Below are 19552 nucleotides of genomic sequence, written 5' to 3'. Positions count from 1 at the left end.
AGGTGTGTATTTATATCTGGTGGAACGCAGAACAAATTTGAATTCAAGTGTGAATACTTTCATTTTTAACAGTAATACAACAAGGTACAGCAATAAATAATTTAAAACACTATTTACTAAAAATATGAGTTAAAATTATTGTTATAATGTAAAACTTATACCTACGACACTAAAATTTAGGTAATCTAAATATCTAAGCTCACATATCGATTGTCACTTTCCAATAGTTTTTCCAGCATTATTCTCAAATCATGAAAGGTTGGCCTCTCTTTGGCCGAGTCTTTCCAACACTGTCTCATAATACCGTATCTAATTAAAAAGAGTTGAAATAAAGTTCATATCGTTGGTAGCTTACAATTCAAGACTGCAGTTTTTGGGACACTCCATTCTGTATCCACTTCTGAGCACGCTTAGCATGTCGCGCGGTGAAATAGTAGCGTAGGGGTTACCGCCCAAAGTTACAATTTCCCATAAAACAACCCCAAATGACCAAACGTCACTCTGAGTCGTGTACTGTTGGTGCGATAGAGATTCGAGAGCCATCCATTTTATTGGTAATTTCCCCGCTCCCGTCTTGAGGTACACATTGTCTTGGTAAACGTCCCTGCTTAACCCGAAATCGGCTACCTTCACAATTTTGTTTTCGCACATTAGTACATTTCGTAACGCTAGATCACGATGAACAACCCTTAGGCCAGATAAGTATTCCTGTAAATTGACATAAAGTTGTGGCTTTAATTAAGTAATAATACCATTCCCAAGGCGATCTGTCGCGCAAAGGATAAAAGGTCACGAGGATCCAAAATAAAATCGTCTCCCAGTAAATATATTTTGTTTGAGAAGTTGTTGTCCATTTGATTATTTTCCACGAAGCACGGCGTGTTTATGTAACGTGACTTTAAGGGTCTGCAATGGTATGCTAAAACACTGCAAGACAATCATCGACTTACTGTCCAGCGAGGTGCTCCCAAACTGCTCGTAAATATGATAGCAGGTCGCCCTTGACGCAATACTCCACAACTAGAAACGGTCCCAGGTATCCCAGTTTGGAACAACACCCAACCAAGGACACCAAGTGTGGATGAGAACCAACCGATTTCATGATTTCAATCTCATGCTCAAACTGTTTCACTTCCTCAGCATTCGGATTACCTAAACCAAACCTGACACTAAAAGCAGTTCATGCAGAACTCAATTTCACCTTTAAGCATTTTAATAGCAACTTCCACCTCCCTTCCATCCACCATTTTAATGTACCCTTTATGCACCACTCCGAACGCCCCCTCGCCTAATATTTCATCGACCACAATCTGATTGGCCTTCAGCTGCCACTCATCGTTGATCATTTCGGGCACGTAATACTCGCCTGGCGCGCTCCCAATTTCCGACAAGCACTTCCCCTTTAAGTCGTCGCCGTAGCAGTTCGAAATGGGCAGCTTCCGAATTCTCTTGGATTTGCTTATTTTATAACGACGATATAAAAGAAGAAATACAATTATTGCAATCGCTATTGCCCCAAGAACGCTACCGATGATAACTGGCAGCTGACTTGAACGAGACCTTGGCGGTTTAACGCTCGCGATTCGCTTTTCGGTATCGGCGAAACCGTCGCCCGCTCTTGACGAGGCCTTGATGTAGATGAAGTACGTCGGCTCTAGAGGTACGTCGAAGAATGTCGCGCAGGTTTCGTTCTAGAGACTTAGGTGATGAGATTGTTCGCGCAATGCGTTGCTTACCCCGTCCACAATTTTGGACTCGGGTGACGTGCTCAAGGAGTTGATTGTGACTGTGTAGTTGTCCGGAAACAAGGCAGGCTTGGACCAAGTTACCTGAACGTTGTATCTGTATGTTCGGTTGAAGTAATCGTCGTCGCTTGAAAGCTCTTCCGTTGCATTCAGGTCTTCTGGTGCTGGAGGAACTGTTAAAGGTGCAGTGAAAGCGGGTGGGACCTCGGAAATTATTCTTTCGCTTACCGCACACCTCCAAGCTGTTGAATTCGTCCAAGCACGACGGTGTGTGATACGATAGCTCTGTGCTATTGCTTTCCCGGGTAATGATCCCGTTTATGCTGATAATCTTTATGGTGTATTCCGTTCCCAGTTCAAGGCCTGTTATCCTGTAGCGGAATAGGGTGTCGACCTGTTAATGGAGAAATATTAAGACTTCAACTTTGATTCAATTTACCTCTCTTATTTCTCGCTCTTGCACGTTTTGCATGGTCCTTTCATCATTGCCGTACCACACCAAATTGTAAAAACACGAACGATCTTGAAGAAAACTCGGTTAACCTTTTGCCATTTGAGATTCTACCAACCTTCGGCGGGCTTCCATTCGACCAACGCTGTGTAGTGTTTCTCCACGAGTTGGGCGTCAAGTATTACTAACTCGGGAACTTGAAGAGGAGTGTAACTGGTAGGGGTTGTTCTGATCCAAGCCGATTCATATGGTCCAAATACTTCTCCAGTTGCGGACACCCCCCACAATCTCATTTGGTAGTCACTATTTGGTTTTAATAAATTCATTGTCCATTTCGAACAGCTCGTCTAAAATTGTGAATAAGTTAAAGCGTACAAGCAAATGGAACTCTAGCACCATTGTCGCAGTGGTCCATTGAGTACCATTTCCTCTAGTCTCCAATAAAAACACTAACAATTTTGCAGATTCCCAATTTATAGTAATAGCCCTGTGTGTTTTGCAAAATAACTGCGGTACAATTGTCAAGGTCTCATTTCGTCGAAAATTAAGCTCTGCAATAGCAATTTTAGTTGTTACCAGAAGTTACCAATTCCTGTTTACCTCTGAGGTGCAATGGGGAGCACGTCGTACAAGGCTGTGTGGGAGCACATTGGGAATTTTCACCCTAAAATTAAAACAGTAAAATGCATGATGTAAAAATATAAAAAATATAATCCCCCCCCCCCTCCAATAATTTAAAATTACAAATTCTCAAGTGTTATGATCCTATATATCTAAATTATTTGAGGAGTGAGTAATTAGCAGATGTGATTCTTCAATAAACCCACATAAGCAGACCTATATACATTGCATATACCATGTACATTCCACGTGGGATATTGTATATCCATAGAATGTGGAAAAGTATGTCGCAAATGTCCGATGTATGTGCATGGGATATAAGTTTGGCAGACTTCACATAATCTGTCTTATGTATATGCATGTATATAGGTACATCAGACATGCTATGTATATTGGTATACTGACAACTGGATATACCATGCATATTCCTGTAATATGCAAAAGATGTTCAATAGGATATTCTATGTATGTTGTATACATTCAGAATGGATGTTCTATAGAGATTCCTCTAACATTCGGGAAGTTTACTAGCGTCCATGCCAGAGCTGGGCAGTATTCGATTTTGTAAACACTTTTTAGTATTCAAATCCTTTTTAAAGTATTCAAATACTTTGTAATTAAATACTTTTATGGAAGCAGTATTTGTACTTGTAACTCAAATACTTTCACAAATATTTAGTCAATTTCGAAAGAAAATTCAAAGGGCTGTAACTTTTGAACTAGTAGCCCAATCTTGGAACTGTTTGAAATTATGGATTCTACAGGCCACATTCTATAAGAAAATTTTTTTTCCGGGTCGATCTGAGACAATTTTTTTTTCGGGGCTCAAAAAAAGGCAGTGTATAACCTTCCTTTTTTACCAAAAATCGACTACACCAAAATTTCTCGGGAAAACACTTTTTCTTATTAATTTTGGTGCGCAGAATCCAAAACAATTCGTACTTTTTCGATCAGACTTCTCAATCAAAAGTTATAGACTAGAAACCAATTTCGAAAGAAAATTCAAAGGCCTGTAACTTTTGAACTAGTAGCCCAATCTTGGAACTGTTTGAAATTATGGATTCTACAGGCCACATTCTATAAGAAAATTTTTTTTCCGGGTCATTCTGAGACAATTTTTTTTTCGGGCCTCAAAAAAAGGCAGTGTACAACCTTCCTTTTTTACCAAAAATCGACTGCACCAAAATTTCTCGGGAAAACACTTTTTCTTATTAATTTTGGTGCGTAGAATCCAAAACAATTCGTACTTTTTCGATCAGACTTCTCAATCAAAAGTTATAGACTAGAAACCAATTTCGAAAGAAAATTCAAAAGGCTGTAACTTTTGAACCAGTAGCCCAATCTTGGAACTGTTTGAAATTATGGATTCTACAGGCCACATTCTATAAGAAAATTTTTTTTCCGGGTCGATCTGAGACAATTTTTTTTCGGGCCTCAAAAAAAGGCAGTGTATAACCTTCCTTTTTTACCAAAAATCGACTGCACCAAAATTTCTCGGGAAACACTTTTTCTTATTAATTTTGGTGCGTAGAATCCAAAACAATTCGTACTTTTTCGATCAGACTTCTCAATCAAAAGTTATAGACTATAAACCAATTTCGAAAGAAAATTCAAAGGGCTGTAACTTTTGAACTAGTAGCCCAATCTTGGAACTGTTTGAAATTATGGATTCTACAGGCCACATTCTATAAGAACATTTTTTTCCGGGTCGATCTGAGACAATTTTTTTTTCGGGGCTCAAAAAAAGGCAGTGTATAACCTTCCTTTTTTACCAAAAATCGACTACACCAAAATTTCTCGGGAAAACACTTTTCTTATTAATTTTGGTGCGTAGAATCCAAAACAATTCGTACTTTTTCGATCAGACTTCTCAATCAAAAGTTATAAACTAGAAACCAATTTCGAAAGAAAATTCAAAGGGCTGTAACTTTTGAACTAGTAGCCCAATCTTGGAACTGTTTGAAATTATGGATTCTACAGGCCACATTCTATAAGAAAATTTCAGGTCGATCTGAGACAATTTTTTCTTCGGGGCTCAAAAAAAGGCAGTGTACAACCTTCCTTTTTTACCAAAAATCGACTACACCAAAATTTCTCGGGAAAACACATCCATACTGAACATAAAATACATATGCCAACCTATAATGAATATACATAGTATATACATAAGATGGACAGGATATTCCCTGTACCTTTATGGATTTAAAATGTATATACCTACATAAGATATCGAATGCTATGTGGGAAGACAGGTGTTAAAACTGAATAAGCGTATTTTTGTGCCGTAAAACGATGAACTCCTCCCGATTGACGAGGAACACGAGCTACTATTTTTGAATATAAAAAATAAACTCCGTCCCATTACATTTACTAAACTTGATCTTAAATCTTCACATCTGCCAAATGACATCACTTAAAATTTCAATTTCAAATCACCCGTTCTCAATTTACATACATTTTAACATTATTATAAAATAATTCAGGGTTGCATGAATAAAGTCGACGACTGAAAGACGAAACGTCAATTGCCGACGATAAACTTCCTCTTTGCGATCACCAAGGTCCGATACTATTGAGTGACCGGTTGAGGTTCAGAAAACTCAAAAAATATTAATGTAGGCATCATAAATAGTAATGAAATGAATTTTTTAATTTGTCTACGACAAATCTTTTCCTTTTGCTCTTTCTGGTCGATTTATACACGATCCTCTCTGATCGAGAAGGATGGAATGACGAGATCCATTAATCAAAAATTTGCATTTCAATTCTGTTGACATTGTCCACAAAACGATTTCATGATCGTATTATTTATTATTATACTGAATAAATAAACGTCGATCTGTAAATTGATATCAACAGTAGTGAGTTTTTACTTTTTTCCAATTAAATCTACTCCTGCACCATAACGTGAAATTAGGTAAATTGCGTCCACATTGATTAGCTCTAAGGTTATAGGTGGTTGACCCTCGTTCAAAATTGCGCGAGCAAACCAATTACTCTGGAACCACTTCTCAGGGGGAACAGCGAGGAGGCTGGGTTTTGGCTGATGGATGGAAGCTTCTCTGCTCTACTACAACAAAGCAAGTTTTGCTCTGGGGGTGGAGGGAAGTAAAAGTCGTATTCATACCGAAACCTAAAACTAATGGAGAAACTTGTTGAGTGACACATAAGGGATGTGGTGCTGGGGGCCGAATCCACCAGTAAACACAAATGTGTTTATCATCCAGGAAAATCCTGCGAACTTGCTATGCACAGAGTAGTGGATGTAGCTGAAAGGGTAATCTCTTGTAGAGCTTTAGCTGCAAATTCTTGATGGAGTGGCTACTTTGGTAGCATCAACGGGATCAAGCGAACTGCGATGGCCACAAGATGGGCTACAAAAATGCATTTGTGATACCTCACAACCCTTTTCACGTTTAGGGGATGAGAATGAATTAATACAATTTATCGATCAAGATACTGAATGTCGCATAACATTGAATTTCAAAATAAGCAGAAAATGTTTGGCACGAGTTCATTGATGAAATTGTTTATAATTTATAATCGATAGTAGTAGAAAAGGAACAAGATGCGTAGTTTTAAAGCAAAAAAATTTGTTAATGACGATTATTTTAATAACAAGGTCGTGTTAAATTTTTTATACATAAATAATTAATATAAGTTCATTCATCCAATCTATATGTTTAATGTATTCATCAAACATTTTTGGGTGAAAAGGTATTGAGTAATGAGGCACAGGTAGGGTTTAAAATTAATGACAATTTTTAATGGGAGCTAAACATCTCGCCTATCAGACAAGTGACATTGGTTTGCTATTAACCTTGCAATTTCCAAATGATATTGCGTCAAATTTTATGCGAAACTCAAAAATGTGTCCACGCTTTTACCTGCGACTGGTACTTATAAATAATCAATTTCATTAACGTAAACGATGTGTAATACTTTCTATCCTCGAGGTGGGAAAATTCGGTTATCTTTTTAAAAAATCAAAAATGCAAAAATGAAAGTAACTCACCTCGGCAAGGCATTCTGCTTGGCAAAGTGCATCGTACAAGTTTTGATTCAGTTCCTCGGACACTTCCGTGCAAATGTATCTATGTGGAAGAAGTAAAAGAACCCATGCAATCGCTTTATAATTCATCGCGAATTACGTTAATTAAAACTATTTACAAATAAAGTTAAATAAAACGTAAATTACCGTCGATCGAGGGACCACCGCGTATAGAGGTACCTCACGTTTGAATGTTGATATTGAACTGGACAATAGATGTATAGGTATCATTGATGATAATGGGTCGCATCTGATTAAAGAGGTTCAATAGAACCTCAATTCTGTTTCTTGCATTTCCATTACATTTGGTACAGTATTCCAATATGATGACAAAATAGGTACTACCTATAATGATAAATTACATGCAATTCTTAACCTACTATTCTTGCCTTACAATGCGAATGAATATTGATAAATTGACACCGTTTGATTTAATTCGAAACTGTAACCTATATCGAAATAAGGAATCATCATTTTATTTCACACATTTTTCAAATGATATTAGCTTGGTCATAATTAAATGATTATGGGACAAATAATACCTAAGGTCGTTCCAATTGTGGACGTTTTTGTTTTTCGTTTTCAGTGTGTTCCTTCTTTTGCTCATTATCCTGTCTTTGGTCTCCATTGTTGTATTCTGCAAAGTTCCACTTGAGCCTGAACCTGGCTACGTGTTACCCTACGTCCATACACTTGTTTTATTTTGTGTCTGATTATATATTACTCTTAACATTCATCTCTCCATGGCTCTTTACATGTCCATTATTTTAGGTCCAGATACCTACCTAAAAAACAGTGTTTGACAGTCTTAGGTACATCCTTTATGCCAACGTAATCAAATAATCGTTTTGCCGAAAAAAAATATTTTAGTTTTTTAACAAGGACTTTTTTTTTCTTTTTTTTGTAATAAAACCTAACAATTCTTGTAGGTTGTATACAGAAAAATAAGGTATTTCGAATAACTGAATAAACATTTGAAATTGCTCTATTTGATAAAAAAAAGTTGGACGCCGTTATGGCATTCAAAACACTTTTGCGCCCGCCATTTTTCGTTTCCGTATGTGTAATACATTTCCAAAATTTGAACAAAATCCGTCGAGCCGTTATCTTGGAAAACGTACGTATATATATTTTCAGGTGGAGTCTTCTACACTGTTGTTTTTAAATGGCTCCAAAGAAAGAAAGAAATTTGAGGGAGATATTTCTTGTTCAAGAGCCTTAGACAAGCGAAAATTCGAAATTAGGGTTTCAACTTCCTAAAGAATTCGTGTTCTCTATAATGGATTTTAGTACTTGCATTTTTTCCTTGGCTCCATGTACCATGTGCCATTAACCTGTACCTTCAAAACACCGCTCATAAATAAGAAAGTTGGGTTTACGCCTGCGCAATTTATTTTTTCAGAAAGTGCACATAATAAATATTGATCCAAAAGGCGGTTTCCAACAAAGCCAATTTTATTTACCTCTGCCAATGCATTTAACCGCTTCCTCAAATCTCAACCAAATTTTGCGTTTCTTTGGTCCAAAATGATCGCAAAAAAGTTTCATGTTTAAGTTTTGGCTAATCAAAAGTCACGTGTTACATTTATAAGTACGCATACAATAAACAGCAAAAGCTTACAATTATGAGCACCTAAAAAATAGGTAACAAAATGACAAAAAAGTAACTCTTAAGATAAAGATCTGAAAGCGACACAGCCGTAGGGACGGACAGATAGAGGGACGTCGCAAAAGTAGCCACAATAGCACATTTTTTATTTCTGTGGAAATGCGCTAAGACTTTGGCCCTACACACGCGTAATCAACTTTCCAAGATAGTTTTATAAGAAGCATATTGTCAAAATTGGTCATGAATTTGTGCATGCGCATGCGGAATCTATATTTTTTATGCATGCACTCAATTTAGTTTGACAAGTACTACCTATATCTTCTGTTAAAATTTTCGAAAATCCGTCTACAAATAAAAAATATGGTTTATGCAGGTACCGTTGAACTTCAATAAATCGTCCCCTGAAACAGGTATCTTTTCTAGGCAAAAATGCTTACTTCAAAACTATCGTATTGTACCCGTAAATTTAATTACGTAGTTTTACTTACTTACATCAGATTTCACAAAACGGATATTGAACTTTTTGGAGAATTTAAGATTACTGACGATGGGCTTTGCGGACGGCTCGCTGTCTGTCTGCGGTACTCGCTACACTGACCCCCTCTTGCGTTTAGCAACACGGATGACGGTTTTGGCGAGGATACGGTCCTACAGGCGATCCTGATGGCAGTATTTCCACGAAGACCCCCTCGTACATAATTCTATTCTTGAAGAAAAACAGTCCACCGTCTTACGAAACGGTAACGGGGGTCCTCCCGGATTGAAACAACAGACTTGGTGCCTGGGAATATCACCCCCAGCATATTTCGCAGGATGCGCCAGTCCAACTTACCAAGACCACATACAATCTTTGGAATTGCCTACTTGGTAATACCATGAGTTTGTAGTTGTCGTTTCAAGGGCTGTAGCGGATTACAAAATCTTCGCAACCAGGTTTATCAAAAGACCGCGGACTTTTGTATAATACACATATCGCCCCTGCTCCTATATGAAACGTTCAACCAACCTCGGGGCGTTAAAGGCAAAACCGTGGAACTTGAATTCTATACGGCAATAATCATGGATGGCACCCAATTTCTGACGCAGGTTTTCCACGTACCTACTCCTTCCCCACAGTTTCTTCAGGGCCGGATCTTGTACCAAACTTCAAATCAGTTTTTAGTTTTACGCACCCAAATCCTCAAACAAAACTTTCCGAGTTATTTCCAGATCAAAATCCCAATAATTGCTGGCGAACATTTTACGGCACAGACCATACCTATATATTCCAAAAATTTGTGCCCCCAATGTTCTATGCTAACATCGGCCTCCGCGCGGTGGAGGCATCCGTCGAGCGCGTCCCCGGGTGGCAGATAGGGCGCGACGTCCAGCATACAGACAGCTGAATGATCGGAAAGTGATTCGTGCTTCGGTGTGGGTAGATGACGCTAAAACCCAGACTGGTAGGGACGAAGGCTGTCGCTCGGATGAACCTCATCATACTGTGCAGGATTCTGGGCGACCTCTCCGAGGGGTGATCCTTTTCTTTCGGGAAGGGGCTGGCAGACAAACCTTGGGCAAGCGGCTCTGCCCAGGTGAAACCGCATTTCCGCAATATTCGTACGTGGGACAACTCTTCCTGAGCTCCTCATCAGAGGGGACCAACAAGCCGGGCCCTCAAGTGGTCCGGTAACGGGGTAGGATCTTCGCCAAGAGGGTGATGGCCAGGAACCGCCTGTTCGGGGGTAAAACCTCGGATTAAGCGGGCCCTGCGCTAAAGCCTAAGGATGGGTCGTCGGGTCAGTGGGTGGGACAACCCGACGTCAGGGACCAAGCGTCCCAGATCACTAGAGTGAGGCACTCCAGGGTCTGGCTCAGGGCAGCTTGAAAAGCAGCCCAGATATTATGAAGCACCCAAAGTTATGGGCGCACCAGGAACCTATGAGCAGGTATAGCTGCGGCGAGGCTTAAGGTGCCATCGTTCCGGTATCACACCCGGAGGTGCATTATAGCTGGATTGAATGCGTCAGTTGTCGACGGAATGGAGAGGGGGTTCTTTCCATCGGCTGGTGTGGGGTTCCGTTGCGTGCCATTATGGCCGAATGCGAGGACCAATGGAGCTTGGACTGATTGGATAGGACCTAGGATGGCGCGTCTATGAAAGTTCAAAGGGACGTCCCTAGGGTAACCAAGGTGATGCCTGATGTGTTATATTCGTTGTATACTCTTTGGTTATATGGGCTCCCGGAGGACACGGCCGCACCATCTTGAGGCGCCTCCAGTGGCAAAATCCTGGTTTCAGGACGAGAGGTCAACTTGCCCATAGTATAATCTATGCAGTGGTACACATACCAGGCGGTTCAAAACAAAAAGACGGTAAAACAGAGTTAGGGGTCAGCAGCCTAAACTGCCAAATCTCGGAATGAGTGAGGCAAAAAGCCATCGTCTTTCAAGCAAAGGTCTATATACCGCAATACCATATAAACCTCAACGAGCCCTCATAAACCTAGGAGGCAACAAAAAGGCGCTAAAGAAATTCAGGCAACCGTGTGAGTGCCAGGGCATTAAGACATTGCAGGCAACATGAAATAAATAATATGAACTGGTCAAATATAAAGAACCAGAGGTGGAAGCCGATAGAATTGGAGTCCTTCTATGGATTGCACAAAAGCCACATAAAAGAAGCCCTAAACCAGTGGGAGGAGATAAACAGGATCCATCACTGGAAGTGTACCAGAACAAAGACATGCCAAATTATGCATAGCATAAAGAATGTGACAAAAAGTCAAGGAAGCTGCAGCCCTCAACAGGAAGGACATATAGGTCCATTATAGGGCTTTTTACAGGCCATATTCCGCTTAAATACCATCTACATCCTCCCTTATACCCTCGCACACACACAAATACCAGTGACAGATAGATTTGTAAAGGAACCATTAAAACCAGTTTCGGGGGGAAGCAAGACGTGGTTCTAGGTGGGACTGAACCCAGCCTAGGTATCTGGAGAGCTATTGCAATATCAATTCAGTGTCTGACTAGGTCCTTTCTCAGCCCAATCACAATCTCTGTGTTTGATCAATTTGCAATCTTTCATAAATCATGCCAAACGGCCATTTCTCAACATCACTTTACATTTAGTCATATGTTAAGAGTGATAGTGCGATCTACCTATGAAACGAAGACAATCAGCTCCTTTCGTCTTAATTATACAAATTCGTAGCCAATTGCAGCAAAAACGAGATGCGAAATACGCACGCACACTAAAAGACACATTACCATTTCATAATCGAGCAATAAGCCACAAAAGTACTTTAATCATACATTTCAGTTGCTGGTAATACGTAAAAAGGATATAAACATTATATTATAACACAATAATAGACTATTTCGAGTAATTTGCATTGATGTAATGGTAGAGCAGCACCAGCAAAAATAACGTTACTCCCAACGCGTTGGCGAGGACAGCTAGGTGTACGTCGGTTATCATTGTTGATCTGCAAGAAGAATCGCAATTATTTAAGCGCTAATAATTACAAATAATCTACGGAAATTACAAGTTAACCTCAAAAATATGTTGTTTGATTGATGCGTGATGTCGCCACTGTCTGATACTCTGATTACAACCGTACCCCAATATTTAAAAATTAAAACTCGGTTTGTTGTTATTATTCAAGTTATTCCTTGATTTTCCTTTACGCAACAAAATTTATTCAGGTGAGCATTGAACAGTAGGTGTAAGATTTTGTAATTGAAAGAAATTGGGCAATTTGCTTTAGCAAGTTTTAACGGTTTTTTTCTGTTGACATTTGATACATTGGATTTGAAATTTACGTTTATTCAATTGCATTTTACGTACCGTTTGTGTTTTTCACGCTAAATAACTGGAAATTGCTAATTTTCCTTTGAAAATTTGGTTTACAGTGGGCTTAACCTCGTACGTGGCTTTTAACTGCGGCCGGCAGCTGATTACCGATTCCTGTTTTATCGACTCTACTTTACAGTGGCGTAACAGACGTTTTTTTATCTATCAAGTATACGTTGTGCCTTAGCATTTATTAGGTATTATAGTTGTGTGTATAATCAATGCTATCAACCGAGGGCATTGATTATGTTTTGTACCTAAGTACAGGGAATTAAATACATGGGAATCATGATACTAATCTCACGGTATGGAATAGATGACTTCAGGCAACCAACATTACACGCGACAAACTGGGGCTGTTTTTACAGTTCCCAAAACTGTTATCACCCTGATACCATGTCAATACTTCAACCTTATCGTCTTTGCTATCCGTATTTGTGTTAAAAAACCACAATTTGACGTTAACAATAAAAATGAAGATTAGCCTTATAATTTGACATTAAATAATCAAGTTACTGTTTCCATAGCAGACGCAGATTATCGTTTAAAATAGAGTCGGGTTGAGTTGGTTGCCTATTATAGCAATCTATACCATGCATTTGACCCGCCCAGAAAAATTCCTGCATATCTTGGACAGAAATATTTGAGAGGCGAGCTGTTGTGAAGGAATTTATAGGCCAAATTAGTTAGTATTTCCGGGAAGAATTTGGTGACAAATATTCCGGTTGGGGGGAGAGGGACGGAAGATTAATTCGGAACGAATATTCTGGGGCGGGGTTTAGACGGTTCTTCGCGAATAATTCAAAAATGCATGCGTTTAAAAATTTGCAATGCAAGTGCAACTTATCTCTCCTTTGGTTTCAGAAACATGTCAATAATCGCCACATCGTCGGACGATATCAAATTTCACGAATGGTCCGAAGGCGATCTCAAACTGTACTACAGACCTACAAACAGCCACGAAGGCCCCGTTAAGACAATATCATGGGGGAGGGACGGCAACTGGCTTGTTATCGTTCCAAACAGTGGACCTGCAGAAGTAATTAGTATTAAAGGGAACGTCAAAGTCTTGCAAACACTTCACAATATCCACCACCCCACGTGCGCCGCTTTTCACAATAACACCAAGAAAAACATCGTCATTGGCACGTTATCCGGCCAAGTCTTAGTGTACGACATCAAAGCCCAAAATATTAAAAAGCGATTTCCTAGGGCGTCGGCGCCAATTCTGGATGTCCGGTACAATTCCAAGGATAGCCACGTGGCGGCTTCATGCGAAAATGGCGATATCCTCCTTTACAATTACCTAACGACGAATTTGTCTTCCTTGTATAAAGTTCCAAAGTCGGATAGTGTCTCCGCCATAAATTTCCATCGCAGCCAGAGGAATTTGTTTGCGGCAGGAAGCGAAGAAGGGATGGTGGCGTGTTGGGATATAAACACCAACCAAATCCTGTGCGATGTTTCCGCTCATCACGCACGTGTCACCGATCTCACATTGTCCCCGATTCGCAACGACCTGATTATTACAAGCGGTATGGATCGTCGCGTCGCCTTTTACGATCTTGCGGCGAAGAAGTGCGTTATTGAGCTGGAAGTGAGCAATTCCACAACGGCGCTAGATTACAGCGCGTGTGGAACTTACTTGGGTTTGGGCTCGCAAAATGGAAATGTAATCGTTTACGACTCCCGAAACTTTAGGCAACCGTTCTCCGCGTTTGTCGCGCACGCGGATAAAAGAATACATCACCTCTTCTTCCAAAAGGCGATCTTCTCGGGCGCCGTGAGTGAGCACGGGTCGTTTGACATAGCGCCAGAGGAACCGGTCCCACCACCAACAAAAAAAATCGGCGACTCCCTAAGTTTCATAACTTGCGACGATTCGAATGATCAAGATATATCGCAGAAGGCCCCCCAGGACGTGGGGGATTCGTTCTTAGTCGCGTTAGGATTGAACAGCACCAGTCATTTGTCCGACAGGGAAATTTCCACAGCGATGGAAACGACGGATGACTTTCGCAAACGGCCCGATACCACCAAGCGCATTTCGTTTCTGGCGAATCAACCGTCGGAAAACATAGTGGCGATGAAAACTCCGGCAAACTCCGCGAAGCAAATTTCGTCCACCCCGAAGTATCTGACCGAACATCTCCCGATATCCGAGTCTCCAATAATCAGCTCGAATGTTTGCCAAGGTACCTGCGGGAATTCAATCGGCGACATAAAGCAGATGATCAAAGACACAATCAAGGAGGAGAATCAAATTCTGGCGGACCGATTTGCCAAAGAAGTGGCAATTCAGGTTGCAAACTTCAAAAAGGAGTTTACTTGGGAAGTGGCCGACGCCGTCGGCCATATCCGCCGTCATCTTCTCGACTTGCAAATGTCGATCGTAAAACAGTTTGTTGATATCGAGACCAAAATTGATACCATTAACAATACGCCTATTCGAGAATATGTCTGTGATGAATACTTAATTAGAAAAAACGACGAATTGTTACAAGAAATTGAGTCATTACGTGCACAACTCAGGGAGAAGAACTATAGGAAATTTTAATTGTCCTTAATTATCTAATCTTAATATACTTTTCTACTTTGCTACAGTTGTTTTTCTAATTTTAAAAGATGAGTGCGTAAATTGTGTTTCTATATCTTGTATTTTCGATATCACCAAAATTTTTTGTTAGTCATCTTTTCTGTGGTAGGTACCTAAATTTTTGGCAAAGATTTTTTTCTTTCTTATTTATAGCGGCAACTGTTAGTGTGATCAAAGTAACTGCCCACTTGAAATTCGTCAATATTTTTTTTATAAATATAATAATGGTGCCTACTGTGATACGTCAAGGCTTCTAGGAGTAATTTTGAAACGCCTGTGCTGAAGTGCAATCTTATCCTGAAAATGATCATCCGTTTCTCTTTCCTAAGCTTCCAATTTTCATTTTCTAAAATGATTATGAAGTTCCTTTTCATGTTCTTAGCAGCATTGAAATGGTTTAAATTTGTGTCAGATTCATTGGCTCCTGCCAAAGCAGAAAACGTTAAGTTTATAATTTCTTTTACAAATGTTGGAAATGACGATGAAAGGTTTGGTACATGAACTTCCCTTTCAATTTTTTGGGACAGAGATGCCATTTTTCGCGTCTCTCGACCCGCCAAATCTAGTTTAGCTGCAAGTATTTAGTATGCAAATACTTTTTGAAAGTATTCTGCCCTGCTCTGATTGGAACTGGTTCAACTATTACAAGAAATTCTTTTGGAAAAGCATAGGAATTACCAAAGAGATGGCGCAAATGTAACAATTGCATTCAGAAAAGACAATTCCAGATACTGGATCATTGAAGTACAATTGCTCTACAAATCCTACATGAAATTGCACATTTTCAACTGCCCTTTAAGGAAAATTGAGTCGGACGTGGCTATTAAGTGCATAAATTAAAATGTTCTTGTGAAGGTAGTTATGTACGTGGCGACATATCATTGGAAATGGTTCAACTATTACAAGAAAATAATAAGGAAAAGTATAGGGATTACCAAAGAGAAGGCGCAAATGTACCAATTGCATACACAAAAGACAATTCCAGATACTGGATCATTGAAATACAATTGCTCTACAAATCCTACATGAAATTGCACTCGTACTTTTTCGATTAGACTTCTCAATCAAAAGTTATAGATTAGAAACCAATTTCGAAAAAAAAAAGGCTGTAACTTTTGAACTAGTAGCCCAATCTGGGAACTGTTTGAAATTATGGATTCTACAGGCCACATTCTATAAGAAAATGTTTTTTCCCGGTCGATCTGAGACAATTTTTTTTTCGGGGCAAAAAAAAGGCAATTTTTTTTTACCAAAAATCGACTGCACCAAAATTTCTCGGGAAAACACTTTTTCTTATTAATTTTGCTGCGTAGAATCCAAAACAATTCGTACTTTTTCAATCAGATTTCTCAATCAAAAGTTATAGACTAGAAACCAATTTCGAAAGAAAATTCAAAGGGCTGTAACTTTTGAACTAGTAGCCCAATCTTGGAACTGTTTGAAATTATGGATTCTACAGGCCACATTCTATAAGAAAATGTTTTTTCCCGGTCGATCTGAGACAATTTTTTTTTCGGGGCAAAAAAAAGGCAGTGTACAACCTTCCTTTTTTATCAAAAATCGACTACACCAAAATTTCTCGGGAAAACACTTTTTCGTATTAATTTTGGTGCGTAAAATCCAAAACAATTCGTACTTTTTCGATTAGACTTCTCAATCAAAAGTTATAGACTAGAGGTAAGTAATATAGCAATCGATAACTATTTTTGTGCTGCCAGTTTTTGTAGAACTGAATATAAAAATGGAGGAGTTATCATATTCTCGAGAATTGATTATAACTTTAAGGAGTTTATTCTAGATGTACCGATTTTAGAAAAAAGTTTTGAATATGTTGCTGTCAGACTTGGTAAGCTTATCGTGGTATGTATGTATCGTTCCCCAGAGGGGAGTATTGATCAGTTTTTTGAACTTTTAGCGTTACTTTTAGATAGACTAACTAGTTTAAAGTTATGGGTTGTTATCTGCGGCGATTGTAACATTAACCTGCTTGAAAATTCGTACGCAAAATTAGAATTTATCAATTTATTAACTATACACTGTCCAACTAGAGTTACTTCTGTTTCTTCCACCCTAATCGATAATATCATTACAAATATTCCTTCGAAAACATTTGATTCCCAGAATATTTTTACTGGTCTTTCGGATCACCATTGCCAGATTTTGAGTTCGGAAAGCATCATTGAGAGTACCCCTTCTTTAATTGTTTCAAAATCCAGATGCTTTTTAAACAAAAACAAGGTAAAATTTATACAATTACTTGGTAGAATTGATTGGACACCTCTATATATCAACAACGATGTTAACGCTAAACTTGACATATTTTATTCCAATTACAAGTCATGCTCAGATGCTGCTTTTCCTCTGAAATCCTATAATAATAAAACTGTTAAGAAGTTGAAGTGGATCACTAAAGGAATCAAGACATCCTGTCGAAATAAGAGATGGCTGTTAGAGATGAGACATTACAGTACCAGTCAACATTTTCATAATTATGTCCACACTACTTAAGAACACCATAGCAGTTGCACGCGCATCGTACTTTACGAATTTAATTGCAAATTCTCAAAATAAACCGAAAGCCGCATGGGAAATTATAAAGCAAAACACTAAATCACCTAAACTCTTTGAAAATATTAAACTCCAACTGGATAGAAATAACACCACTTCTTGTCCAAACGAAATAGCTTCGCTATTCAATAAACATTTCTCTGATACGGCTTTTCATATATCAAGTAATCTGTCAAATGACCAACCATGCTTTTATGGATTAACTCATTCTCATAACTCGTTCTTTCTAAGCCCTGTTACACATCAGGAAACAGCGGATATTATACAATCATTGTCAAACAAATGTTCTACTGGTGTTGATGATGTTTGTTTACTCTGCTCATTAAAGAATAGGTAGAAGTTTTTAAATTCCCCCTAGAAAACATTATAAACACCTCCTTCTCAAATGGAATTTTGCCTGACCTGCAGTCATAAAACCACTCTTTAAGAAAGGCAGATATTAACAACTACCGGCCAATATCACAACTATCAGTAATATGAAAAATAATTGAAACTGCTACGAAAACTCGCTTATCTCAATATATTCAAAAAAATAGGTTACTCACAGAAAAACAATTTGGTTTTCAAAAAAATAAAAATACCTCATCAGCTGCAGTATGGAATTTCATGCAGGATATCTTCGATTCTATGTCCCTGAGACAATTCACTATAGGGATTTTCTGCGACCTTTCAAAAGCCTTCGATTGTGTTTCGCATGAGCTGTTACTACAAAAGCTTGGGGTCAGAGGAGTGGCGAAACTGTGGTTTACTTCCTACCTTGAAAATAGACAACAATTGTGTGAAATTAAATATTTAACAAATATTGGCATCATTGATACCTTCCAGTCCGGATACAGAACGGTTAAATGTGGTGTTCCGCAAGGAAGCGTACTTGGTCCACTTCTATTCCTAATGTATATCAACGTCTTAGTTGCTTCATTCCCCACTGTTAAATTTACCTTATTTGCAGATGACACTTCCCTGATCATTCACAACGCTTGCTATAACACACTCTTATTACACGCTAACCATATCATTGGACAAATAAACAATTGGATGAATCATCATAAGCTGTTCTTAAATATCAACAAGTCATGCTACATCTTTTTTCATTCATCGAATGTACAAATCAACTGTCCCGATATCTCTAGATAACAATCACATTAAACCGGTCTCATGCACCAAATTTCTTGGCATTACAATTGACGATACCTTCTCTTGGGCACCGCATATAGAAGACCTTTGCCCCAAACTAGCTAAGTCGATTTTTCTTATTAAAAGCGTAAAGGATATATTGGGTATTGAGATTTGGGGTAGTAGTGTTGATGTGCATAAGGCGTTTAAATTGCAAAAGCGAGCGATTCGCACGATTCTCAATATGAACCGTTTAGATTCTTGCAGAGGAAAGTTTTGTTTCATGCAACTTTTTACATTAACAAATCTCTACATTTTTAGAATATCTCTACAAATTTATAATAATAAACATAACTACGAGTATATTAAGCCGTCAGATGTACATGAGCACAAAACTAGAACAAACACTCAACTTCGTTTACCTAAGGTACATAGTACTCAATTACAAAATTTTCCAATATACCAGGGCCTTAAAATATTCAATAAGTTGCCGTCACATATTACAAATTTACAGTCTATGAATAAATTCAAAAGCAAACTTAAATCGTGGCTAAAACAAAATGAGTTTTATTCACTGGATGAGTTTTTTTCAAGTACAACCGGTTAATATAATTCCTTATTTTTTATTTTTGTTTAATTATTTCCATTTAGTTCATTTAATATTATATTTTGAAGCTTATTTATATATATATATATATATATATATATTACGTACTCGAGTTTTTTTTCCTCAACGCCTTGTATGGTTTGGCTGTTTGCATATTAATTTTTGTTTATGTTTGTAAATATACTACTTGTAAAACAGTGGAGGAATAAATATTATTATTATTAGACTTCTCAATCAAAAGTTATAGACTAGAAACCAATTTCGAAAAAAAATTCAAAAGGCTGTAACTTTTGAACCAGTAGCCCAATCTTGGAACTGTTTGAAATTATGGATTCTACAGGCCACGTTCT

At 38.4% G+C, this 19552-nt stretch overlaps 2 protein-coding genes and 1 long non-coding RNA gene across 3 annotated transcripts; 1 reads left to right on the top strand and 2 right to left on the bottom strand.

The window, feature by feature from the left end:
- Window positions 1-41: 41 nt before the first annotated feature.
- LOC116180281 (tyrosine-protein kinase receptor torso-like) lies at window positions 42-7060 on the bottom strand. The gene is made up of 13 exons (XM_031500188.1): window positions 7016-7060; window positions 6833-6911; window positions 2797-2860; window positions 2593-2747; window positions 2315-2543; window positions 2185-2267; window positions 1974-2139; window positions 1737-1918; window positions 1202-1691; window positions 951-1152; window positions 753-906; window positions 356-708; window positions 42-309 (listed from the first exon to the last, which is right to left on the bottom strand). The coding sequence occupies exons 4-13, from the start codon at window positions 2593-2595 to the stop codon at window positions 186-188; spliced, it is 1986 nt and encodes a 661-aa protein (XP_031356048.1). The 5' UTR covers window positions 2596-2747; window positions 2797-2860; window positions 6833-6911; window positions 7016-7060; the 3' UTR covers window positions 42-185.
- A 4690-nt stretch (window positions 7061-11750) lies between these two features.
- LOC116181241 lies at window positions 11751-12469 on the bottom strand. The gene is made up of 2 exons (XR_004147220.1): window positions 12313-12469; window positions 11751-11950 (listed from the first exon to the last, which is right to left on the bottom strand). It is a non-coding gene; the product is annotated as an uncharacterized LOC116181241 (long non-coding RNA).
- LOC116181240 (protein NEDD1-like) lies at window positions 12014-14889 on the top strand. Its single transcript, XM_031501541.1, has 2 exons — window positions 12014-12170; window positions 13183-14889. Exon 2 carries the CDS (start codon window positions 13187-13189, stop codon window positions 14873-14875), a length of 1689 nt encoding a protein of 562 aa, XP_031357401.1. The 5' UTR covers window positions 12014-12170; window positions 13183-13186; the 3' UTR covers window positions 14876-14889.
- Window positions 14890-19552: the final 4663 nt, after the last annotated feature.

The sequence above is a fragment of the Photinus pyralis genome, unplaced genomic scaffold, assembly GCF_008802855.1.
Source record: "Photinus pyralis isolate 1611_PpyrPB1 unplaced genomic scaffold, Ppyr1.3 Ppyr1.4_LG9, whole genome shotgun sequence".
Classification (NCBI taxonomy): domain Eukaryota; kingdom Metazoa; phylum Arthropoda; class Insecta; order Coleoptera; family Lampyridae; genus Photinus; species Photinus pyralis.
The sequence above is the reverse complement of the archived record's forward strand: the minus strand, read 5'-3'. Positions and strand labels throughout refer to the sequence as shown.